This window comes from Narcine bancroftii, chromosome 12 (genome assembly GCF_036971445.1).
Source record: "Narcine bancroftii isolate sNarBan1 chromosome 12, sNarBan1.hap1, whole genome shotgun sequence".
NCBI classification, from domain to species: domain Eukaryota; kingdom Metazoa; phylum Chordata; class Chondrichthyes; order Torpediniformes; family Narcinidae; genus Narcine; species Narcine bancroftii.
Genome location: NC_091480.1, coordinates 29,866,361 through 29,892,515, shown reverse-complemented (window position 1 = coordinate 29,892,515; position 26,155 = coordinate 29,866,361). Strand labels below are relative to the sequence as shown.

The 26,155-nt window shown below is 42.5% G+C and overlaps 1 protein-coding gene across 4 annotated transcripts in view; it reads right to left on the bottom strand.

Annotated features, from left to right (window-relative positions):
• The window catches only part of baiap3 (BAI1 associated protein 3), a 96,172-nt gene extending 70,443 nt beyond the window's left edge, over positions 1 to 25,729 (bottom strand). For 2 of the 4 annotated variants that reach the window (XM_069906601.1, XM_069906604.1), the window contains exons 1-3: positions 25,613 to 25,729; positions 21,103 to 21,246; positions 187 to 277 (exon numbers count right to left, since the gene is read on the bottom strand). In XM_069906601.1, the coding sequence (XP_069762702.1) occupies positions 187 to 277; positions 21,103 to 21,182 (171 nt within the window). In that variant the 5' untranslated portion in view covers positions 21,183 to 21,246; positions 25,613 to 25,729. Of the gene's footprint in view, positions 1 to 186; positions 278 to 21,102; positions 21,247 to 22,897; positions 23,781 to 25,612 lie in introns of those variants that run through there. The other 2 variants (XM_069906603.1, XM_069906602.1) reach the window with 2 other exon arrangements.
• Between the last annotated feature and the right edge of the window lie 426 nt (positions 25,730 to 26,155).

The window sequence follows — 26,155 nt, the reverse complement described above, 5'->3', positions numbered from 1 at the left end:
TCCCAGCCCTACATCCGGAAAGTCATCCCCTCGACGGGTGCACCCCCCCCCCACCATGTGGCTAATACACGGTCAATTGCTGGATCACTGTTGTCCAACTGCGGAGGAGCCAAGGCCAGCATATCCAGGCAGAATAATGGATCACCGTTCTCTGGGAGTGAGTGTGAATTGGCAACAGTTCCATACCAGTGTGTAGTCTGGCCGCTTCATGATCTCCTGCTTCTGTTCAATGGCAGTCAGCGTGTCAAAAAAGTCATTGTTACCTCCATGATCGGTCCTGTTACAGGAAAGATATATTTATTAAAAGCATCTGAATCAGCCTGGAAATTGTCCATAATTAAGGAAATGATAGATTACATAGTAGAGCTTAGGCAGAGTCAACTTGGTTTTATAAAAAGTAAATGGTTTTTAGCAGGAATAAAGGATTGGAAAACAGAGATTTTAAAAAATATCAGTTTCAGGTTGGCATCAGAAACTATTGGAGTACAATCAGGATCTGTGTTGGGTCCTCACCAGGTAAAACGGCATCAGATAAATGGGAGCCTCCTGCACAAGAACTGGCAAGTGTTCAGGGTCACCATGTAAGTGTGTAGGGAAAAGACAGTAATGATCAGGGAACCTTGAATACCAGGAAAATAAAAGAAACAAATGATAGAAATAGACATCAACAGTCAAGAAATTCCAATGAGGACTACAGAAGAATACATTAGAAAGAAATTATGATGGCAAAAAGAGACCATGAAATATCCATGCCAGGCAAGATTAAAAAGAATTCTCAGTCTTTCTATATATTAAGAGCTCTTTTACCCAAAGGGTACATGTGTGTGGAGCCATGCAATGTGGCAAGGTCCTCGATGAATACTTCTCATTTGTATTCACCCAGATGGGGAGGATAGTGAAGGGAGAGATATGTTGATTGCTTCGACCATGTAAGTATTAAGATGATGGAGGTGTTAGATATCTTGAAGATGAGATCCATCACAGAATGCTACGAAGAACAAAGGGGAAGAGAGCTGATGGAGATTTTTGCAGCTTCATTAGCCACAGACTAGGTACCAGAAGATTGGAAAATAGCTCATTATATTCCTCTTTTTTTAAAAAAAGAAAATGCAGTAGGGATAAGCCAGATAACTACCAGTGAGCTTTGCATCAGGAAAATCGTTGGAGAAAATTCTGAGGGGCAGGATTTATATTTACTTGGAGAGATGGGGAATCGGCATGACTTTGTGAGGGGAAATCCTCCCTGTTCATTTGATTGAGTTTATTGAGGAGGTAACCAAGGGGATTGGTGAAAACTAGATGATAGGTGTTGTCTGTATGGACTTGGATGTGATTCTAGGAGGAATGATTAATAAGCTTGCAAATAATATGAAAATTGGTGGTGTGTGGATAGTGAGGAAGGTTGTTTAAGTCTACAGCTTAATGCAAATTCTTTGGAAAATTGGGCAGAGCACTCGCAGATGGAACTTAATTCCCCAGCAAGTGTGAGCTGATGTACTTTGGGAAATCAAATAGTGGTAGGATGTTTACAGCAGGGGTGCAGTGCTGCTGGCGCTCAGTGGAGAGCCGCACTGGCACCTCAATGGGCCACTCTAGGCATCTCATGGGGCAGCTCCAGCACCTCCTTGTCATAGTTTTTGGTGAGCTCTGGCACCTAAGAAAATTAGCACTGCACGTCCTGGTTTCCATTAAATTGTAGCCCACTGAGAAATATTCATGATCAGGGAGATCTAGGGGCCAATCCACAGTTCCCTGAAAGTGGCAACATAGATAATTAGGTTGGTGCATATGCCAGATGATAAACTTGCCTTCCTGGTCAAGGCATGGAATAAAATAAAAGATTCTTTTCAAAATTGGGCAGAACACTTGCAGATGGAACTTAATTCCCCAATAAGTGCAAAGTGATGGACTTTGTGAGTCTGGTTAGACCACACTTAGAGTAGTGATATAATTGTGCAGAGGATGTGGCCTGGAATGGAGAACTTTAATTACAGGGAGAGATTTGATAAGCTGGGCTTGTTTTTGGAGTGGAGGAGGCTGAAATGGGAGGCAGAGAAAGGGCAGATAATCAAAAATGAGGGTATCATTCTCAAGTGAACAGCGGGAAATTTAAAGAGAATTTGAGGGGAATTTCTCAGCAGGCTGATTGATGTCTGGAACTTGCTGCCAGAGGAGGTGGAGCAATCAGATACAATGTTATATTTAAGATGTACTTAAGCAGATACTTAAATAGGCAAGGCATAGAATGAGAGTGCTAATGCTGGCAAATGGGATGAGTGAAGATGGGCATGGAAGTGATGGGCTGAAGGGCCCGTTTCTGTGCTGTACCCCCTCTATGCCTGTATGGCATTATGACCCTATTCACAATCTATATAAGTGATTTAGAAGGCGGTAAAGAGCGAAAAGTCAACAGGTTTGCTGAGGTACAAAGAAATGGGGGAAGTGACAAGGAAAACAGATTTGGGAAGGGATGTAAAGGTTCAGTGACCAAGCAAATGATAACAGGTGGAGTACAGTGTGGGAAAATATGGGTATCTTTTTTGATTAAAGAGTTGTAAGGCAGAAAATTATTTAAATCATGTTAGATCATTAATTGTCAGTGTGTGAAAAGAACTAGAAGTCCTTGTACAAATTGCACAAAATGCTAGTGTAAACAAATTAAAATGGCAAATTGAATGTTGATTTTTTTTGAGAGGGATGACATACTCAACTATAAAGGGGTTTGGTGAGTCCACACCTTATGTACAGCATTGGTTCTTATTTAGGAAGGACATACTTGCATTAGAAGCAACACATTAGAGGTTCAATAATTGATTCATATGATAAGGAATCATCCTAAAAAAAAGGCTAAGCAATAATTTAAAATAAATATTATGCGGGCCCTTGAAAGTTTGAAGTAGAAATATTCTGCAGATTAGGCTGCATCTGTGGGGAGAGAAGCAGAGTTAAAGCTTTAGGTTAATCAGAACTTTTTATGGACTGAGCAGAATGAGCCAGTGATATTTGATATGTAGAGGAGTAAGTGGTGATCTCACCGAAATACGTTCAGTTCTAAGCAGCTGAGCTGAGGACATTTCCCTCAGTGGAAGAGCCTGGAACTAAGGAGATTGTCTCAGGATGAAGGTTTGGCCACGAAAGAGGAGGAATTATTTCTCTCTGAGGGTGGTGAACCTTTGATATCTCTACCCCTGAACATTTTAGCGTGTCCCAATTCATTTCTGTGGCGAACTTCCACCCTAATATCCATCTCAAAGCAATGCATAAAATGTACCAGCCATTTATTTTACCTTTCACACCTTTAAAATCCCTCCTACCTCTCCCCACCCGAGCCCTTTTGGTAACTTAAATGTCACCTTGTTGCCACTGAGTGATCAAGTATTTTTGAGGAGGAGGGAGAGATAATATTTGAATTTTGGGAAGTCGCAAATCATGATAATTAAGCAGGAAAATTGCAGTGAGGCCAAAGATTGAATCGGGTCCTGATGCAGGGTCTCGAGCTGAAACAGTGACAATTCCTCTCCTTCCATCGATGCTACTTGACACGCTGATTTCCTCCAGCCGTTTGTTTTTTCATCTGAGATCAGCAATGATCTCTTCGAGTGAGAGAGGATAAGGCTTGAAGGGCGAACAATTTCATGTGTTCTTATTTCCCTATCTGAAGTAGATATGGAATTCGCACTGAATGCTGTTGCCTTCCCATATATAGGTGAACGCCAACATTGAACCCCTTCCTCCATGAAGATACTGGCTTCTCCAGTACACAGACTCTTTTCCATACTGAATTTTGACCAACACCTCCCCTTGTACCTACACAGTGCCCACACTGACTTCTGATGCCCCTATTACAGACACAGGTACACAATGAATATTGATCCAACTGCAGTACAGACATTAATGAAGGTTGTGGCCATCTTTGACACTAACACTGTTCCATTACTGAAAATGACTCAAATACTGATTTCAAAATCTTCAGATGGATAGAGATCCCCAGATATTTTGGAACCACATTCATTCAGTTACGGAAAACTGTTTTGACATGTATATAGTAAAGAGAAGGGTGGGGGAATTGCAGACAGGTGCTTTGAATACTAATCAGGTTACGGTTTGGAAATATTCTTGAGCCATGGACCTGTTGCTAGGAGACCATCAGTTAAAGATCATCCTGATCCTGATGGCCAGATTCACTAGATAAGCAAGAAAAACATTGGAAGGGTAGATAGATAAGGGGAGAGGGGGGGGAGAGAGGAGAGAGAGAGAGAGAGAGAGAGGGAGGGAGGAGAGAGAGAGAGAGAAAGATGCACTTATGCACTTACAGATATACCATTAGGGAATGGAGGAAGAAGCAAAACCAGGAAGGGACAAATGGGAATTAGGTCAAAAAGGACAGACAGGAACAGGCAGCTGGAAGTCATACAGTTAGGATGTGTTCATGCAGGCTGGTCTCCCAGGTGACTGCCACAAGCTGTGTTTTCCAGCCACTGATTTCCTCCCACTCTTTCATCCCAGTGCTCAACCAAACTCCACATGCACTTTGACCATTATCGTTCTCGGTTATGATGAGACATAACAAATGGGAGCCGAGGATGTAGAACAGTACACCACAGGTACAGGCCCTTTGACCCATGATGTCTGTGTTGAACATGATGCCCAAATTAAATTAAAACCCTGCTGTTGGCACATGACATTTACACATCACTATTCCCTGTGGATTCATGTGCCTATTTAGAAGCCTCTTAAATGCTATCATTGTATCTGATTCCCCACAATCCTGGGATCCTGTTCCAGATACTCGCCCCTCATTGTGTATATATAAAAAAATACTCTGTACATCTCCGTTAAACTTTTATGCCCTCATTTTAAATCCATAGTATGTGACATTCTTACCCTGGGAGAAAAATGTCTGACTATCTAGCCCACACATGTCAAACTCTGGCCCGCGGGCCAAATTTGGCCTGCGATATAATTATATTTGGCCCGCAAGATCATATTAAATATATATTAGAGTTGGCCCACTGGCCGCAGCGCCAGTATACTGCATGCACACTGAAGGTGAAAATGAAGACGCCGGAGGTGTGGAGGGATCTCAGAGTCCCGAATCCCGGGGATCGGAGCGCTGCACTCAGCCCGCCCGGCTCCCGGACACACAGACGCGGCTGGAGTTGGGGAACCATCCTCGCTGGGTCTGCGCTTCAGCGGCGACGCCGGACCGAACGTCTCGTTGGCGATGCCTTCCCCCTCGCTCCATGCGCGGCGGACCCTGCCTCCCGCTCCTTTTGTTGGAGACGAGCCCGGCACCGTGAGATCGCAGTTTAATCCCTCTCCAACCATGGGAGGGGGGTGGGAGCAACGCGCTCTTCTCAGCCAACTCCTCCACCGCCCCGGACGCCGGCGTTTCAACGGGAGGTTCGGGTGCCTTCATCAGGCGACCGACCTGTTGGTCCATGACAAGTGGAGAGCGTACAAACTCCACACAGACAGCACCTGAACTCGGGTGAACGTGGAGCTGTGACCCCACATTCCACATCAGGACTGTGTGGAAGATTGGGAGCAGTGAGACGGAAGCTTATTTTGTTCCTGTGATTTAAGCCTTTCTTGGGGTGGTGGGGGGGTCCTCTCTGACCACTTGCCTAACAATTAACCTAATCAGATGTGGAGTTACCACAATACAACAGTTCTCAACCTTTTTCTTTCCACTCGCGTCCCTGTGCCATTGGTGCTCTGTGATTAGTAAGGGATTGCTTAAGGTGGTCTGTGGGTGGGAAGAAAAAGTTTGAAGACCACTGCTTTAATCATCCCTCATTGACTCGTCATGTGCACGGTTTCAGAGCTCCAAAGGAAATGGGCCAGTGACAATGACAATGAAAGAGTTTATCCAAAACTATTATTAAACATTTATTTTAATAAGAGAAAGTTTAACATTACATATGTTGAAAGAAGAGAAAACATGCAGATGTTGTTGAAAATTTTCAATAAATATTTAGTTCGGCCCTCGACTTAGTCCAAGTTTTTAATTTTGGCCCTCCGTGAATTTGAGTTTGACACCCCTGATCTAGCCTCTTATAATTTTATAAACTTCTATCAGATTCCCACTCAAGCACTGTGCTCCACAGAAAACAACCCAGGTTTGTCCAGCTTCTCCTTTGGTTCTGATTTCAGATTTATTGTCAGAGTACATACATGACATCACATACAACTCTGAGCTTCCTTTTCCTGTGGGCACAGCAAAATTACCACCAATTAGTAGTGCAAAAATAATCAGTACTCAGCGTAAACATGTAAATGAATAAAAGAATTGTAAACAGATAACAAATGTAAACAAACTGCAATAAGAGAGAACAAAAGAAAATCAATAAAATGCACAAGAATCTTTAAATGAATCTCTGATTGAGTTTATCATTGAGGATTGTGATGGTGGAGGGGTAGCAGCTGTTCCTGAACTTAGTGGTCCAAGTCTTGTGGCACCTATACTACTTTCCTGATGACAGCAACAAGAACAGACCATATGCTAAGTGGTGTGGGTCTTTAATGATTGCTGCTGCCTTCTGACGGCAGTGTTCCCTGTAGAGGTACTCAATAGTGGGAAGGGTTTTGCCTGTGATGTCCTGGGCTGTGTCCACTATCTTTTGGAGGGATTTACACTCAGGGGTATTGGTGTTCCCATACCAGACCACGATGCAGCTGGTCAGCATACTTTCCTCGGTAGAAATTTGCCAGGGTTTCTGGTGTCGCACCAAACCTCCGCAAACTCCTGAGGAAATAGAGGTGCTGACGTGCTTTCTTCACGATGCCATTGGTGTGTTGGGTCCAAGAAAGATCCTCTAAGATAGTGACTCCCAAGAACTTAAATTTGCTCACCCTCTCCACCTCCGATCCCCCAATCATCACTGCGTTGTATACCTCTGCCTTTCCTTTCCTGTAGTCAACAATCAGCTCCTTATTTTTGGTGACATTGAATGCCAGGTTGTTGTTGTTGGGGCACCATTCAGTCAAGTTTTCAATCTCCATCCTGTAAGCTGACTCATCCCATCCTTATACAACCCACTACCATGGCAACTTTGTAGATGGTGTTATGGTCATGCAGAGCTACATAGTTGTAGGTGTAAAGTGAGTAGAGCTAGGGGATAAGAATGCAGCCTTGTGGTGCTCTGGTACTGATGGAGATTGTAGAGGAGAAGTTCTTACCAATCTTCCCTGGTTGTGGGCTAGAGATGAGGAAATCCAGGATCCAATTACACAGTGAGGTGTTAACTCCCAGGTCTTGGAGTTTGCTGATCAGTTTTGAGGGGATGATGGTGTTAAGTGCTCAACTGGAGTCAATAAAGAGCATCCTGATGTATGCACCTTTGATGTCCAGGTGTTCCCGGGCTTTGTGTAGAGCCAATGAGATGGCATCCACCATAGACCTGTTACTACAATAGGCAAACTGGAATGAATCCATGTCACCGCTCAGACAGGAGCTGATATGCTTCAACACCAACTTCTCATAACACTTCATCACTGTTGATGTGAGTTCTACTGGTCCATAGATCCTCATAGATCTCTTCAGTACCCTTTCCAGAGTGCCCATGTCCTTTCTGTAATTGGTCGGACACAATTGCACACAATTTCCCAGGCAGGAGGAGGCTAAATTGATATATTGAACTATCCTTGAGCCGCTATGGAGCAGGTGCTGAAACAATTCATGGCACAGTGGGGCAGGAAGATCCATGATGAAGGAATATTTGAGAGTCAGGGTGGTGTGTGATTTGGAGGGAACAAGAAAGTCTCAGTGTTCCCATGCTGTTATCTCTTTGGGCATTATAGGTCACAGGTCTCAGATAGAAAGATAGAGATGACAGATGAATTAAACAGACATCTTATAACAATTTTCACCCTGGAGAATCCAAATAAAATCTCAGATATGACATTAACTTGGAAATTAGACAGGAGGGAAGACCCAGCAAAATGACAATCATCTGCTGGGTTCATCCCATGATATTAAAACAAATATCTAATGAAATAGCTGAAGTGTTGGTCTCAGTTTTCCAAGATTCAAAGGATTTAATTAAACTGGAAATTAGCAAATTATTTAAAAAGGGAAGAAGACTGTTAGCTTGATATCTGCCAGAGGGAGAATGCATGAAACTGTTATTAAAGACCTTATAGAAGGGGACTTGAAAGTAATCAGGCAAAGTCAACATGGCCTTTTGAAAAGGAATTGATGTTTAAGTGATTTATTGCAATCCTTTGAAGAAGTAACACATACCTTGGATAAAGGGGTATTGGTAGATATAGTGTAGTTAGATCTCCAGATGGAATTTGATAAGGTGCCACATCAAAGCCTATAGCAGAAAATAAAAGTTTGTGGTGTAGGAGGTGATATACTGGCATACATAGAAGATTGGCTAGCCTGAAGAAAGTGGGCAGACATAGATCTTTCTCTGATTGGCAAGACTATGTGTCACGGGAATCATTGCTGGGAACTTTTACACATCATACAAATGACTTGGATTATGGCATTGCTACATTTGAAAGGAAAGTAAGTTGCGAAAAGGACATGAAAGGGCTACAGTAGGATATTGCTAAGAGATCTGAGCTGTGGAGAGATCTGTTGTCTGGTGCAAAGTTTTCAAAAGGCTAGTAGTCATTATAAAAATGAACAGAATGGGAAAGTTTGCTGTGAGGGGAATTGAGTCCAAATGTTGGGAGGTTATGGCTGGAGTACTGGATTTGGTATTGATATCCCTATTGAAAGATACGTTAGAAGTAGATTGAGAAGGTTTTCTACACTAATACCATGAATGGGCAAGTTGTTATAAGCAAAGAATGGATAGGCTACTGGAGCTTAGAAGAATGAGAGGGATATTGATTAAAACACTTAAGATGCTTAGGGGCAGATGTAGAGAGAATTATTGTTTAAAAGATAAGGAGTCACCCATTTAAGACTGTGGGGAAAAGGATTTCTCTCAGAGGGTCTCAAGTCTTTGGAATTTCCTTCATCAAGAGGTGTTGGAAATAGAGTCTGAATATTTTCAAGGCAGAGATTTATTCTTGACAAGTGAAAGGGTGAAAGATTACTCCAGGTATGCCAGAAATCAAATTTGAGGCCTTGGTCCAATTCGCCATGACCTTATTAACTGGAGGAGAGGCCCACTGCTGTTCCTCATTCCTCTCATTGTTTGTTCATATGAAGTTGCTGAATATAATTAAGCCTCAGATGCTGAAAGATTCCTGCATCAATATCCTGGACTGAAAATATTGGACTCAGGCAATCACACAGCATTCTTACTGTGCTTGACCATGTGTCCACTGACTTACATTTCAACAGGGCTTTGTGGTGCTCTCTGCCAAAAGCTGCCTCACTCACTCTCACCTCACCTCTGGAATTCAGCTCTTTAGTCCAAGGCTGAGATTAAGTCTGGTTCTGAACGGTTCTGGTGACAAACTGAACATCTGAGGACGATGAACAACATTTTCCATCACTTTGTTGAGATTTGGGTGAGAAAGGTCTGAATAGACTCTTTAAACAGGACAGTTCTGGGCAATTCTTTCTGCAAGTATTGATCATGTGTAATTGTACCGTTAGTGCTTGACTGGAGACAGCCTTCTTGGAACATTGTCAAATTCTGTTACCTTTCCTGCGTTCAGTATTCTCAGCTGTCTTTCAGTCTGGGAGCATCAGGAGGTGGATTATTCACTCAATATTTCCATTTAAGGATGATCACAAATACTTCAGCTTTGTCTCACGAGCTGGGCTCCTTCATCACTGAGGATGGGGATGTTCTGGAGTCTTCTCTCACTAGCTCGCTGCAACAATTGTCTGCAATGATTTAAAACTTGATTTGGTAAGATCACAGAGATTTGATGTGATCTGTCAATGGCAGAATTGCTGTGACTGTTGCACCCAGTGTGTGTGGTTGTGCACTGGAACTTGACCCAGCTGGGAGCCTCATTGACATCTTTATCCTACTTCTACTTCATATATAGATTTCAGATTTATTTTCAGAAGCCATGAAGTACACGACATCTCAAAAATCCTGGGATTCTTTTACTGAATGGGTGAGACAAAATTACCACTCATTGGTAGTGCAAAAAAAAACTGTACTCAATGTACACATGTAAAGAAATGTAAATAAACTGACTGTGCAATACAGAGAGAAAGAAAATCAATAAAGTACAAATGTAAGAGTCTATAAAGGAGTCCCTGATTGAGTTTCTCCAATTAAGCACTTTTTCCATTTTGAGTCAGCTTACAGGATGGAGATTGAAAACTTGACTGAATGGTGGCCCAACATCAACCTTGCACTCAATGTCACCAAAATTAAGGAGCTGATTGTTGACTACAGGAAAGGAAAGGCAGAGGTATACAACGCAGTGATGATTGGGGGATTGGAGGTGGAGAGGGTGAGCAAATTTAAGTTCTTGGGAGTCACTATCTCAGAGGATCTTTCTTGGACCCAACACACCAATGGCATCGTGAAGAAAGCACGTCAGCACATCTGTTTCCTCAGGAGTTTGCGGAGGTTTGGTGTGACACCAGAAACCCTGGCAAATTTCTACCGAGGAAAGTGTGCTGACTAGCTGCATCGTGGTCTTGTATGGGAACACCAATACCCCTGGGCGTAAATCCCTCCAAAAGATAGTGGACACAGCCCAGGACATCACAGGCAAAACCCTTCCCACTATTGAGTACCTCTACAGGGAACACTGCCGTCAGAAGGCAACAGCAATCATTAAAGACCCACACTGCTTAGCATATGGTCTGTTCTCGTTCCTGCCATCAGGAAAGTAGTATAGGTGCCACAAGACTTGGACCACTAGGTTCAAGAACAGCTGCTATCCCTCCACCATCAGAATCCTTTTCCATAACTATGTTGAAGCTAAGGCAGTGTGGTCACCCTCACCAAAATGCTCCCCCACTGAGAAGTCCACCACTTGACCAGGTTCATTCCCCAGAGCCAGATCCAGTATGGCCTCTCCTCTAATTGGCTGGTCCACATACTGTGTCAGGAATCCTTCTTGTACACACCTGACAACTATCCCACTTGCAGACAGTAGGTGCCAGTCAATAATAGAGAAGTTGAAATCACCCATAATTACAACCCTGTATTTCCTTCACCATTCCAAATCTGCCTGCTTATCGGCTTCTCAGTGACCCGATGGCTATTTAGGGGCCTATCGACCATTCCCAGCACAGTGATAGCTCCCTTCCCATTTCTGACTTCCACCCATATCAACTCAGTGGACACTCCCTTAGCAGCATCCTCCCTTTCTACAGCCGTGATACTATTCTGACCAGTAATGCTACTCCCTCCACTTTTCTCCCATCTATCCTATTCTTTTTAAAACACCTAAACCCCTGGTACCTGCATCAGCCAATCTTGCCCTTCCTCCAGCCAAGTTTCAGTAATGGCCACAACATCATAGTTCAACGTATTGACCCATGCTCTAAGTTCATCCCCTTTATTCCTAATAATAGCATTGAAACAGACACATTTCAAACCCTCTGACTGGGTACCTTTATGTTTTATCCCTTGCCTCTTCAACTCAGAGCACATAGCACCACTAATCCTGCTTATTTGCAGTGAGGTCCCTGTGGTAAATCACTGTATATATGTTTGTATGTGCTTTATATGTTTCGATGTACTAGGCCATCCCCTTGGCTGACTGTGCCTGAGCTTCCTCCCACTGGCCCCTAAATAAAGGCAACTGTGTCACAGCCCCCTCCTCAGTCCAGGACAGTCGACTATGTTGGACGGACATCCATTCTGTTGCGAATAAAAGCCCATCAGTTTCTCTACAACTTCTAGTCTGTGAAGTTATTGATGGTGCCTCAGTCCCATTCCCTCATCCTGTTGGTTTCCCAGATACAGATGATTTCCAGTAAAAATCCCTGATCCTGCTGTTTCCTGGTGTGTGTGTGGTGAAGAGCTGTGTTGATACAATAATTAAGTCTCATTCTCTGCATTCACCAGGCACCTCTTTCATTTAGGTTGTATGAGCGCAAAAAGGGGAATTTGAAAACAGGAAGAATTATAGTGGCAGGGGAAGTGGAAGAAGAGGTTGGTATAGAGAGCTGGTTGTGAAATCAGAGGTTTCAACTCTGCTATTGCAAAGCTATTAAAATAAGTTCAAATATTTTAGTTTCATATAATCAAGGAGAGAGCCACTGATCAATATCAAACATTTGAGAGGGGATTTATGAAATTGAACTTAAGCTCCTCAAAGATGGTGAATGTAATTGTGCAAAGTCATGAATTTAGCTGATGTCTTTTTAGAGCATGAATTATATATCTCCCATTGAGATTTGTAAGTTACCAGCAATGTCAATTATCAAACTTCCCTAAGAAATAATAAGTATATACTTTTCTGGATGTGTTTACTTACAATTATTGAATGTCTTCATTCCTGTATTAATTAAATTTGAAGCCATGTCAATGTGGGCTGAATCTTTGATGAAGTTGTTAGGTGGAACAGTATGTCCCCCTCTCCTGAACAACATCACAGACTCCTGTTAATACCCAGAAGCCTTTGTAATTTAAAGGTGAAGAGAGATGACATAACAACAATTTGTATGTATGTGAAGTGTTGTTCATATTGCAAGTATATCGCAGGGACCGAATCAAAATGATGCACAGGATCCAGAGCTAAAGTTTCCAATTTTCAGTACAAAATGAGGAATTAAAAGAATTCTCAGCATAGAGTTTAACGTTTAACAAAGCCTACTGAAAGGATCCAGGCAAACAATTTCCTGGAGAACATAGTGAGAGGTGAGCCAGGAAGGCTGAAACACTCAAAGCAGAATGCCTCACTCCACCCTGAAAACTAGGCATGTTGTTGGATGCAGCAAGGTCCATGTGTGAACTGCTGTCTTCCAGTTTACCTGCAGGGAATGAGCATCATCTCTGGGCTTCACCCCAGCTTTTGAAATTCAAATTCTCCGCCCTGGACACAAGCCCGTCTACTGGCCTCTGCTCCCTATTTAGCCCCTCCTGCTGCTCTACAGAGAAGAGGAGGAAAATCTCATGAAGTGGTGTGAGACTAACAACCTGAGTTTCAATGTGGATAACGAAGGAGATGATCGTGAACCTCAGGAGGACCAGGAACTGCCACCTTCCACCTCACATCAACAACTCTGTAGAAGAGAGAATGGAGAGCACCAAATTCCTTGAAGTTCACTTAACTCCAGTTCCGAGAGCTCAGTGGTTAGAACACTGGTCTTGTAAACAGGGGTTGCAAGTTCATTCCTCGCTGGGGTTTCATTTCTGTGGTGGGAACTTGACAAAGTGACAACTCTCTGTCTTACGGCAGGCAAAAGTTAAAGAATTTCATGTATGTTAAATTCTAAATGTAGTATTACGTGTCAATAATGGGTCTTTTACCTAATTAGTGACCTATTGCAGACACTCAACATCTCCCCACTTGTCAGAAGGACACAACAGTCACTGCTTTTCCTGAGAAGACTGAAGCGGGCAAGTCTACCGGCCACCATTATGTCAAACTTTTATAGGAGCTCTATCAAGAGCATCATGGTTGGCTGCATCACAGTGTGGTGTGGTGGCTCCCAAGAAATGGATTGGGGGTCAATCTGCAGGACCATCAGAGAGGATCACTGGAGTCACCCTTCCCCATCACCAATGCCCCCCCCCCCTCCATATGATCTACCAGGATCGTTATCTGAAGAGGGAGTGCAAAATCCCTTCCACCCCTCACACAGCATCTTTCAGCTGTTCCTGACAGAAAGAGATACAGGAGTATCAGAGCCAGTACCATCAGGCCGAGGAACAGATTCTTCCCACAGGCAGCGAGAACGCGGAACAACCAAAAGAACTGTTCGCACTAACCATCCGAGACTCTCATATTCATGAAACAATATTCATTTATTTATTTTTGTATGGATGAATATTTGTCCATGTCAGATTTCCAGCGACAGCAAATTTTGGCACGAATTGGACGTGGTGTAAAGTTGAGATGGAGTACAGGTGGAAATAACAAATAGATATAGTTACAGGCAGAGGTGGAGTGCAGGGAGAGGTGGAAGTTGGGATGAGAAAGTTCACATGGGAACATGGAGGTAGAGTATGGGCAGACACAAATCTGAAGTGAGTACAGGTGATGAGTTTGGGAGATATACAGGTGGGAGTAGAGTAGGCAGAAGTGAGTACAGGTACAGATGGGATAGGAGGTGATTTACAGGTGCAGATAGAATGCAGGAGAAGATAATATACAGATGAAGATACAACGTGACTGACACTCATTATTACAATTTAAAGTAGTACATCGAGCTACTTCTCCAAAGTTTGATTGGCTAAATTCTATTCTAATATTTCTTCAAAATGTGACTGTAAGACTGAAGAAGGCACGGTGTTTCATATGTTTGGGTCTTGTTTTTCTCTTTCCATCTGCTGGGAAAGTATTTTTCCCACCTTGTCTTTCGTTCTTAATATTCATATGACTCCTGAAACTTTTCTTGCCCTGTTTGGAATGAGTAAGCCAATTGAGTTTAATTTGTCTGGGCTACAATCCCATATAGCTGCCTTTACACTCTTTATCACAAGAAGAGCTATATTAGTGAGATGGAAGGATGCTTTCCCTCCTACTATCAGATGTGATGACATCCTCGACTTTGGAAAAAAATTAGATGTTCTAAGACTGAAATGAACTTTAACATTACAAGGGAGCGGTTAATTATTAGTATAATTTTTACATATTATGTCTTTTTTATTTTTTTGTCTTTTTCAATGTAACATTGGTTATTTGTAGCCATATGTTATAGAATATCTACTTTGTTGGATACTTATTATTACCTATGTATGCTTTACTTACAAAATTCAATAAAAATATTGAAAAGTAGATACAGTTTGTTAGGAACAGAGGTGATAAAGGTGAAATATAAAATTTTCAGATGAATTGAAAATTTTCAGGTGAAGAATGTATCAGAAAGCAGGAAACAAGAAATAGGAGAATAAGGAAAATGTTGGATGTTGTAGGAATGTTGTCTTGTAAAGAGTTGAAAATAAGAAAACAGAAATGGAAAAGGAGGAAAGGTAATGATGGAAAAACGGAAGGAGAAGATAAACAAAATATAAAATGGCTACGCTGAACTATATGACTTTAAATATTAATGGAATACATAACCAAATTAAAAGGAAGAAACTACTAAATTTACTGAAAAAGGAAAAAAATAGATATAGCATTTGTCCAAGAAACACACTTAACTGAATTGGAGCACAAGAAATTAAAGAGAGATTGGGTAGGACATGTAACAGCAGCATCGTATAATTCAAAAGCAAGAGGAGTGGCTATATTAATTAGCAAAAATGTGCCATTTAAAATAGAAGAGGAAATAATAGATCCAGCAGGGAGATATGTTATGATAAAATGTCAGATATATTCGGAGCTTTGGAATCTACTTAATATATATTCACCTAACGAAGAAGATCAAAAGTTTATGCAAGATATCTTTTTGAAGGTAGCTAATACGCAAGGGAACATACTAATAGGAGGGGATTTCAATCTGAATTTGGATCCAAATATGGATAAAACGGGGAAAAAAATTAACAGGAAGAACAAAGTAACCAAATTTATAATTAAATCAATGCAAGAAATGAAACTTGTGGACATATGGAGGAAACAAAACCCAAAAGAAAAGGAATACTCATACTACTCGACTAGACATAAAACATACTCAAGAATAGACCTATTTTTGTTATCAGCTAGTATGCAGGATAGAGTAAGAAAAACAGAATATAAAGCGAGAATGCTATCGGACCATTCACCCTTAATACTGACAGTAAAGCTAGAGGACATCCCTCCAAGAATGTATAGATGGAGATTAAACCCCATGCTACTTAAAAACAGGATTTTAGAGAATTTATTGAAAAACAATTAAAAATGTACTTTGAAGTAAATACGGAATCAGTGGAAGATAAGTTTATACTATGGGACGCAATGAAAGCATTCATTAGAGGACAAATAATAAGTTATGCAACCAAGATGAAGAAGGACTATAATCAGGAAACAGAACAGTTGGAAAGGGAAATAATAAACATAGAAAAAAATTAGCAATAAAGGAAGATACAACCAAAAGAAGAGAATTGGCGGATAAAAAAAATAAAATATGAAACATTACAAACATATAAGGTGGAGAAGAATATAATGAAGACAAAACAGAAATATTATGAACTAGGTGAAAAAACACACAAAATCTTAGCATGGCAGCTTAAGACAGAGCAAACTAAGAAAATGGTATTGGCAACAAGGAAAAAAGACAAACAAATTACATATAATCCAAAAGAAATTAAGGAAAACTTCAGAGAATTCTATGAACAATTATACCGAACTGAAAACGAAGGGAAAGAAGGGAAAATAGATGAATTTTTGACTAAAATTGAACTACCAAAACTACAAATAGAGGAACAAAATAAATTAACAGAACCATTGGGAACAGTAGAAATACAAGAGATAATAAAAAAATTACCAAATAATAAGACACCAGGAGAGGATGGACTCCCAATAGAATTCTACAAAACATTTAAAGACCTATTAATACCGCCCCTCCTGGATGTAATCAACCAGATTGATGAGACACAAAACTTACCAGATTCATGTAAAACAGCAATAATTACAGTGATACTAAAACAAGGGAAAGATCCACTCTCACCAGTGTCATATAGACCAATATCTTTGCTAAACACAGATTATAAGATAATAGCTAAACTATTAGCAAACAGATTAGCAGAACAGGTACCGAAAATGGTAAATTTAGACCAAACTGGATTTATCAAAAAAAGACGCACAACAGACAATATTTGTAAATTTATTAACTTAATTCATGCAGTAGAAGGAAATAAAGCACCTGCAGTAGCAGTTGCTTTAGATGCAGAGAAGGCCTTCGACAGAGTAGAATGGAATTATTTGTTCAAAGTATTGCAAAAATTCAGTTTACCGGAGAAGTATATTAATTGGATTAAAGCATTATATAAGGGACCGTTAGCGAAAGTGACAGTAAATGGACATGTATCAAAGCAATTTAACTTAAGCAGGTCAACGCGGCAGGGATGCCCACTATCACCATTATTATTTGCGCTAGCTATAGAACCACTAGCAGAATCGATAAGAATAGATAATAATATAAAAGGAATAAAAATAAAAGACAGGGAATATAAAATCAGTCTATTTGCGGATGATGTGATAGTGTACTTAACAGAACCAGAACTATCAATAAAAGAACTATATAAGAAATTGAAGGAATATGGAGAAGTGTCGGGATACAAGATAAACGTAAATAAAAGTGAAGCAATGCCTATGAATAACGCGGATTTCTCAAAATTTAAGAAGGAATCCCCATTCAGATGGCAAATGCAGGCAATAAGATACCTAGGTGTACAAATAAACAAAAATCTAGGCCAATTATATAAACTCAATTACAATCCACTAATGAAAAAATTACAGGACGATTTAGAGCATTGGAAAGAGCTACCACTAACACTGATAGGAAGGATAAACTGTATTAAAATGAACATTTTTCCAAGGATACTATACTTATTTCAGGCATTGCCAATACAACTGACAGAAAAATTCTTCAAAGAGTTAAAGAAAATAATAAGGAAATTTTTATGGAGAGGGGGGAAACCAAGGATAGCACTAGATAAATTAACAGAATGGTTTAAACAAGGAGGCTTACAATTGCCAAACTTCAAAAATTATTATAGAGCCGCACAATTAAGGTACCTATCAGATTTTTATCAAACAAGGGAAAACCCAGACTGGACAAGATTAGAATTAGATAAAATAGGGGAAAAGATACCTGAACACATATTATATAAATGGGACGAAAAATTGGTACAACATAGAACTTCTCCAGTATTACACCATCTCCTCAATATATGGAAGAAGATTCATGTAGAAAGAAATAAAACAAATTATCAATTACCAAAACTAATATTGACGCAAAATAAGCTACTCCCTTTTACAATAGACAACCTTTCCTTTAGAAAATGGGGAAAAAAAGGGATTAAAAGAATAGAAAATTGTTTTTCAGGAAGTAGATTCTTATCCTTTGAACAAATGAGAGATAAGTACAATATAACTGGAGATACAGCGCTGGCATATTACCAACTGAAATCCTACTTGAAAGATAAATTAGGAAGCAATTTGATTTTACCAGAGGGAAGTAACCTTGAATATGTGATTACAGATACAATGTTAATCAAAAGATTTATAACAAATATGTATATTAAACTGCAAGAAAAGGAGAATGAGGAAACAAATGGTAAAACTAAACAAAAATGGGAACAAGATTTAAATATAAAGATAAAAAAGGAAACATGGGAGAAATTATGTTCTGGAACGATGAGAAATACAATAAATACGAGGCTGCGTATGATACAATATAATTGGTTACACAGACTATACATTACACCGCAAAAGTTAAATAAATGGGACCCAACAGTATCTGATAGATGTTTTCGATGTAAAAAAGAAAGGGGATCAACAATTCATGCAATCTGGACATGTGAGAGAGTAGAAAAATTTTGGGATGATCTCAATCAGATATTAAATAAAATAACAGAAAACAATATACCAAAGAATCCAGAGATCTTTCTCCTAAGTAACATAAAAAATAAAGAATTTGGAATTGACTTGGAAGATGCACAAAAAAGATTTGTTAAGATAGCCCTAGCCGTAGCAAAAAAATGTATTATGCCAACCTGGAAATTGGAAGATAATTTGAAAATACAACAATGGTATATAGAAATGAATAAATGTATTCCATTAGAAAAAATAACATATAGTTTAAGAAATAATATTGAAATATTCGAACAAGTATGGGAGCCTTACATTAAATACAATAGCGAAAACCTACCGGGAACAAACATTACCTAAGTTGATGGAAGGAGAAGAAAAGAAAAGAATGGACTCCGTAGAATTTCTGGTGTATATTTGTTGAATGACAACATTGTCTGACTGGCTTAATGCAACCTAGATTATATACCTAAAATGGATGAGGGGGGGGTGGGGGTGGCATGGGAGGAGGGAGGGGGGGGGAGAAAAAGTCACTGTATATGTGTGAAAAAGAAAAAGTGTATATCATGGCTAACGTGATTTATGGTGTGAAAAATAAAAAAATTTAAAAAAAAAAAGAAAGCAGGAAACATCACGATTAATTAAACACAGGAACCAGGTTGCAGATCACTGGACCATCTTGTAATTCCTCCTGTGTAGCAACTAAAGAGATCTCCCTCCCTGTGGTATAGTGTGTTGATTCACTACCTTATTACCCCAATCCCAAGGACTGGGATATAGTCAACTGACCTTCCCTCTTACTTAATGCCTATCCCCCAATGTGACCAGGTGTAGACTGCTTACCCGTTTCCTAATTTCACCCTCTGGGAAAGAGCTGTTGGTGCACTTCACCTCATTGCTAGAACAGGACCAGATCTGCTGGACCTTGCATGCTTCTAATTTACCCTGCACAAGGACAAAGATCCATCTGCTGAGCAACTCATTTATTAACCCCTGGTGCCCAGGGATTGGAATACAGAATCCTGATGACATATATTTATTCTACATTGCCCTTGATGACATGTTCCCTTATCCCCAGATTTTTTTAGTGAAGTGGACTTACAGGGGTAAGACACAAAAGTCTGCAGACTCCATGATTGAAGTAAAAACACAATGTTGGAGTAACTCAGCAGGTCAGTGTACTTAATATAGCAGAGATAAAGATACATAACCAATGTTTTCCCTTCATCAAGGTATGAACAAAATGTGGCAGGTGGCTGAAAAAAATAGTGGAGGGGAGGGGCCCAGTCCCACAGGCAGGAGGTTGATAAGGGAGGGAGGGCCCACCTGCAAGCAAGGAGAGGGAGAATAGCTCCGTGCATTGAGAGGGAAGGGGGTGGAGAGCTGAAGGAAAAAAGACAGAGGGATGGGAAGAGGGGGAAATGGGGAGTAGGCTAGCAGAAACTGGAGAAGTCAATATTAATGCCAATTTGACAGTACATGAGGCCATGGACAGACATGTCAGCATGGGAGTGGGACACAGAATTGAAATGGTTGGGCACTGGGTGATCCCTGTCACTGAGCAAAGTTGCTCAGTGAAGGAATCTCCTAGTCTGTGTCTCATCTCTCTGATGAAGAGAAGGCTACAATGGGAGCACTGGATGCAGTAGATCACTCCCACTAGCAATGAGGTATTGCTTCACTTGCAAAAACTGTTTGGGGCCCTGAGGGAGGAAGTGACACTTCCTGCGTCCAAAGGGGAAGGAGCCAAGGGGGAAATTAGTGGGAAGGGATGAGTGGACAAGGGAGTCATGGAGGGTGTGATCCCTGCGGAAGGCAGTTACTGGACTTTCAACCTGCCCTGTCCTGAGGTGCAATCCACAGCTCGCAACCAAGAGGGTTCATAGCCCCAATGAGCTAACAGCAGCCTCTGATAATATGCTTCGTGCAGGAATAATCTACAACTCCTTAACATCCAGATGGAAACAGGGAAAGATTGCACGACTTTATTCCCTGGAGCATAGAAGAAAGAGGGGAGAAATGATAGAAATGTAAAAAATGATGATGGATATAAATAGAGTAAATCCAAGCTTGGTTAGGGGAGATTAAAAACTAGAGAATATGGGCTAAGAGTGAAAGGGGAAAAGTTTAAAGGGAACATTAGAGGGAAATCTCACACAGAGAGGAGTGGGAGTGTGGAGTGAGCTGCCAGCTAAATTGGAATGCAAGCTCAATTTTTACTGAAGAAAAATTGGGACAGATACATGGATGGGGGGGAATGGAGGGGATATGGCCTGGGTAAAGGTGAGTGGGACTAGGCAGAAGAATAGTTTACCTCAGACTGGAGGATTGAAAGGCCTTTTTCTGTGCTGCGGTGTTCTATAGTTCTGCAGTTCTAACCTTGTTTTTGGTAGAAATGGTTTGGAGCAGTCATCAGCCAACATAAATTTCCAAGAGTTTCTCAACTCCAGTTTATATCATAAGTACCCATCAGAGTTAGGTTTTAGCGAATAAGGGGTCCTTCTCCTCCTTGGTATCGCATCTGAAAGGAGGGACATTGCACAGAGGAACCTGGGCCAATGGGGAAGGCAGTGAATGAGTTCTTAACTGCCTTACCTGGACTTGCCCACAGTGGGACAGGCTTCCTTCTCTGCTGCTGGCCTCCGGACTGATTGGTGACTCCGGACCTGCTGCATTGCACAAGTTCTGGACTCCAATGTGATCAGTGTAACTTGGTAAGCTGGTGGAAATTATGCAAGCCTGCAAGAAGAAAACAGGTAATGTAAAATAGTGAAGAAATTAGCATAATTTTAGAGTCATTTTCAGACTCAACATCTGTGATGTGCCCACATAAGTTGCACATTATACCTTGCAGTTGTCAGCACATCAAATTCCCAAATTGACCTGCTGTCAGAGATCACTTATCTCCACTCTAAAGGGCCAGTACACTCCAGATCAGACCCAGGTCTTGAGTTTCAGTTATTCAAACTACAACAAAGGTGCTTAGTGTTTCTGCATAATGTTGCTATTTCTATTCAGAAAACATGTAAATATATGGGGTGGCATGGTTGGTATAGCAGTTAGCACAAGGCCTTCATGGGACCAGTGATCAGGACTGGACTGGGGTTCAAATCCTGGGCTGTCTGTAAGGAGTTTGTATGTTCTCCCTGCGTCTGTGTGGGTTTTCTCTGTGGGCTCTGGTTTCTTCCCACTGTTCAAAACGTACTGGGGGTGTACGTTAAATGGAGGTAAATTGGGTGGCATGGACTTGTGGGCTGAAATGGCCTGTTACTTTCCTGTATGTCCAAATTTTAAAATCTGCATCAACCACACATCGCCCCTCTCCCTGAGTACACCAAACAGATACACATGCACTTATGGGAATTCATTGTGCAGTGCAGAGGGTCTCTGTTGAAATATACCGTATGGGTACATGGGAATGTGGTACATGAGTAAACAGATCTTTCCATGTGAAATCATACACCATCAGATACAAGGACGGTTTCTTTCCTGCCACTATCAGACTCCTAAATGAACCTCACACTAGTAAAATGATGTTTTTCTTACTCCATTCAAACTGACCCCTTACTGTAACTCTACTTTGTATTGGGTTTTATTCTGCTGCACTGATGTATGGGTGATCATACTGGAGAGCATGCAAAACAAACCTTTTTGCTGTTCCATGATTGACGTGGCTCAAGTGTAACCTTGAAGCTTTAACTTCACAATAATCATTATATTGCACTGGTATATGAACCTAATCTGAGAATACATGATTGGAGTACTGTGTTATATATTAGTACACAGAACCCCCAGATGTACACCAAGGCAGTCTGAAAACACACTGCAAGGTTACAAGAATTGGCTCGGGGACTATGCAGCACACAATATTTTAGACTATTTCCGTTAAGAGGAGGAAAGATTAAAACAAGAGGACACGAGTTAAGAATTAAGGGACAGAGGTTTAGAGGTAACATGAGGGGGAACTTCTTTACTCAGAGAGTGGTAGCCGTGTGGAATGATCTTCCGGGAGAAATAGTGGCGGCGGAGTCAATTGTATTATTTAAGAAAAGGTTGGACAGGTATATGGATGAGAAGAAGATGGAGGGTTATGGGCATTGTGCAGGGAGGTGGGACTAGAAAGGGGTGTTTGGTTCGGTGCGGACTAGAAGGGCCTAATGGCCTGTTTCCGTGCTGTAATTGTTATGTTAATACACCACATAGATCTACAGAATTTCTCCTAGAATACATCAGGGGAATTCCTCTGAGAATATACTTCCCTTCTCTAACAAGTATTCCCAACATATAATGCTAATGTCCATCTTGTTTTCCTAGTCTGACAGGTAACATCCCTTGGTAGGTCTTCTCCTATTGTCCAGCATTCTAAAGGGTGTTATTGCAATGTGCATACCTCTGACAGGTCCAGGTATGCCAATATGGTCCAATCCTCTGAAAAGTGACCTAATGACATCCAGAGCTCTGACAAGTGACCCAATGGGATTCAGACCTCTAACAGGTGACCCAATGGGATCCAGATTTTAACAGGTAACCCAATGGGGCCCAGCCTTCTGACACTTAGGCCAATGGACTAAGTGTTCCAATATGGTCCAGCCCTCTACAAAGTGGGCCAATGGGGTCCAGCCCTCAGACACGCAAGCCAATGGGCGTCTGTCACGTGGGCCAACGGGCTCCAGCACTCTGGCACGAGGGCCAATGTGATCCAGCTCTCTGGCAGGTGGGCCAATGGGATGGTCCAATCCAGTCCAGCACTTGACAGGTGCTCTAATGGGTTTCAGCGCTCGGATGGCCCATCTCTTCCAATGTCCACCACCCTGGTAGTTGATCTCCATTAGTTTCATTGCGTGCATCCATCTGGGAGGTCGCCATCCAAAGACCCACTCTCCTTCCCTTTGACAGCTGATATCCACCCTTCCAGCCTCTTCACTCCCTCTTGACCAGGACTCCTGGTGCCGCAAGTGTTTCCTAGTCTCCACTCCGCCAGCAGACCGTCTCCCGTCTTCGGGCTCGCAGTGCCCAGCGATCCGACAAGTGGCCTTTCGCTGCTCAGTCCTCCAAGCGCAGGCGAGGCCGTCTCCTGTCGAAGTCAAACGCGTCGCCGAGTCTGATTGCAACTTGTGGCTACTGAGGATACTTTATCTCCATTTCGTGTCCCTCTCTCTAACGCAGTGGGCAGCGCAGGAGGCACACATCCATTAGGTAAACCCTTCTGTCGATGTGTTTCATTCCTTTTTGTGCAAGGTTAATATATGTGGATTGCCAAGTGGACATTTGCTGGGACTGGGTGCCACCGCTCATTAGCCGGCCAAGGTAAAAGTAGTTAACTGTTTAACGGGCAACTAATTAAGTTGGGACATCAGACAGGCGAGGGTGTTGCGCAAAGAGGAAGGCAAGGTATGACCCAATCGAGGAGACATCCCGTTAAGACAGACTACAGGAGATACAAAGAAAGGAAATGGACGCAATCCTCAGAGGATCTGAACGTCTCGCCCATGCACCCCCGTCCACCTGCCTTGCTTCACAACCCTGCTCCCCTCCACGCCCCCAAACACCTCTGGGGAAGTCAGGGTCCCAGGTTTTGACGGCCCGGCCTCAGAATTCACGGCCGCGATCGGCTGAAGTTTCTCTCCGTCTCTATTATTTATTTATTCGACGAAATAAATCCCCTACGGGCTGGTATTGGAAACGGGGCCAGTTCCTCAAGGAAGCTGCAGCGCTCGATGAAGCAACAATGTGTGACATTGGCTGGACAGAATTTTGTTTCACCGTCTCTGGGCACCATCAGTCACGCAGATATCCTCCCCGGTGCCGAAACCTTCCTGTTTATTACCCCATTACTTAGCAAGAAGAGAGCATTTTATTCCTTGACACTTCTGTTTGTTTCAGTAAACACAAGTAAAAGAACTGGCGGAGGGTGAGAGAGAGAGAGAAAGACGGGGCGTGATTAAAAAGATCAGCTAAAGTAAAATAGAAGGAAACGAGGAAAGGAGAGGATTGCGATGTGGAGTTGGACCCGGAGAGGAGCAACTCAAAAAGACGTGCACTAGCCCTCAGAAGGGCTGGAATGGAGAAGGCTGAGGAGAAGGAGGGGGCGAGTGACAGACAGGGAGACCGTCATGACTTGAAGCGCAATTGCACGGCAGACACAGACAGAGGCAAAAAAGCAAAAGGGGAGAGGGAGGCAGAGAGAGAGAGAGAAGGGGGGCAGAGTGGAATGGAGGGCTGGGGGCGAAGGGACGGAGACAGGAAGACAAATACGCACATTGGCTCTGAGATTGCGAAGAAGAGCGAGAGAGAGAGAAGCCGGGGAAGGAGGGGAGAATCAATGTGATGGAGTTTCACAGCCCAAGTGGACGCTTGATGCGTCCCTGGGAGAAAAAGGGATGATGCGAGGGGAGGACAAGAATCAAGGAAGACAGGGACAGCGAGGGAGATAAACGTGTCAGAGACAGCGAGACATTCCCACGGGGAGAAATAAAAACATTGGAAAGCTATCGGCTGCCACAAGGTAAAGCCTATTGACTGCCAACGCAGCGCCCCTGTCACGTTCCCACTCCCACCCCGGGAACTATCTGCCGCCTCCAGTCCCGACTTCCAGGCACCTGCACCACATATCCTCTCCTCCCTCCCCAATCTCCAGGCACCTCACCTGCACCACATCCCCTCTCCTCCCTCCCCAACCTCCCGGCACCTCACCTGCACCACATCCCCTCTCTTCCCTCCCCAACCTCCCGGCACCTCACCTGCACCACATCCCCTCTCCTCCCTCCCCAACCTCCCGGCACCTCACCTGCACCACATCCCCTCTCCTCCCTCCCCAACCTCCCGGCACCTCACCTGCACCACATCCCCTCTCCTCCCTTCCCAACCTCCAGGCACCTCCAGTCCCAATCTCCGGGCGCCTCCACCCCTATCCCGGCGCCTCATCTGCACTCTCTGCCAACTGGAGGCAGTCCCAACCTCCGGGCGTCTCACCTGCACTTCCCTCCCCCCTCCAGTCCCAACCTCCCCGGCACCTCACCTGTACCATCAGCCCTCTCTTCCCTCCCCAACTCCCGACACTTCACCTGCACCATTCGCCTCCCTCCCCAGCCCCCGGACGCCTCACCTACTGCTGCCGGTCGCTGCCTCAGGCACTCTTGACAGTTCCAGGCATATCGCGCTGAAAATAGGGAGAAGCAGATACGACCCGCCTTCAGGGCGAGAAAACCAATCTGAACACGGAAAAACAACTTTGGAAAAGGTCTTAGGCAAATAGGAGGAGCCAAAGTTTGTCAATTCAGAATTACCAGTTCGTCCTCGCAAGAATGCTGTCAATCAAACCCAAAGGCATCTTTTCCAAATCCACTGACGTCTCCATGCATTCATTTCAGTTTCGTGCAATTTAGTAATGCTCCCATCCGAATCTGCTTCAATGCAGTCCTGTTTTTCTTTATCAAAGCCAGAAGTCAGCGAATGACTCCCCAAAGTCTGCATATATTACATTTCTGTCCAAACTCATTCTTGTTCAAACTGATATTAAGAATGCTAAAGTAAACAATGTGAATTATAGTTTATACATCACCATCTCCAAACCAACATTTATTGTTGCTTCCTCCTACTGTGTGTGTGTGTGTGTGTGTGTGTGTGTGTGATATGTAAGAAAACTCAG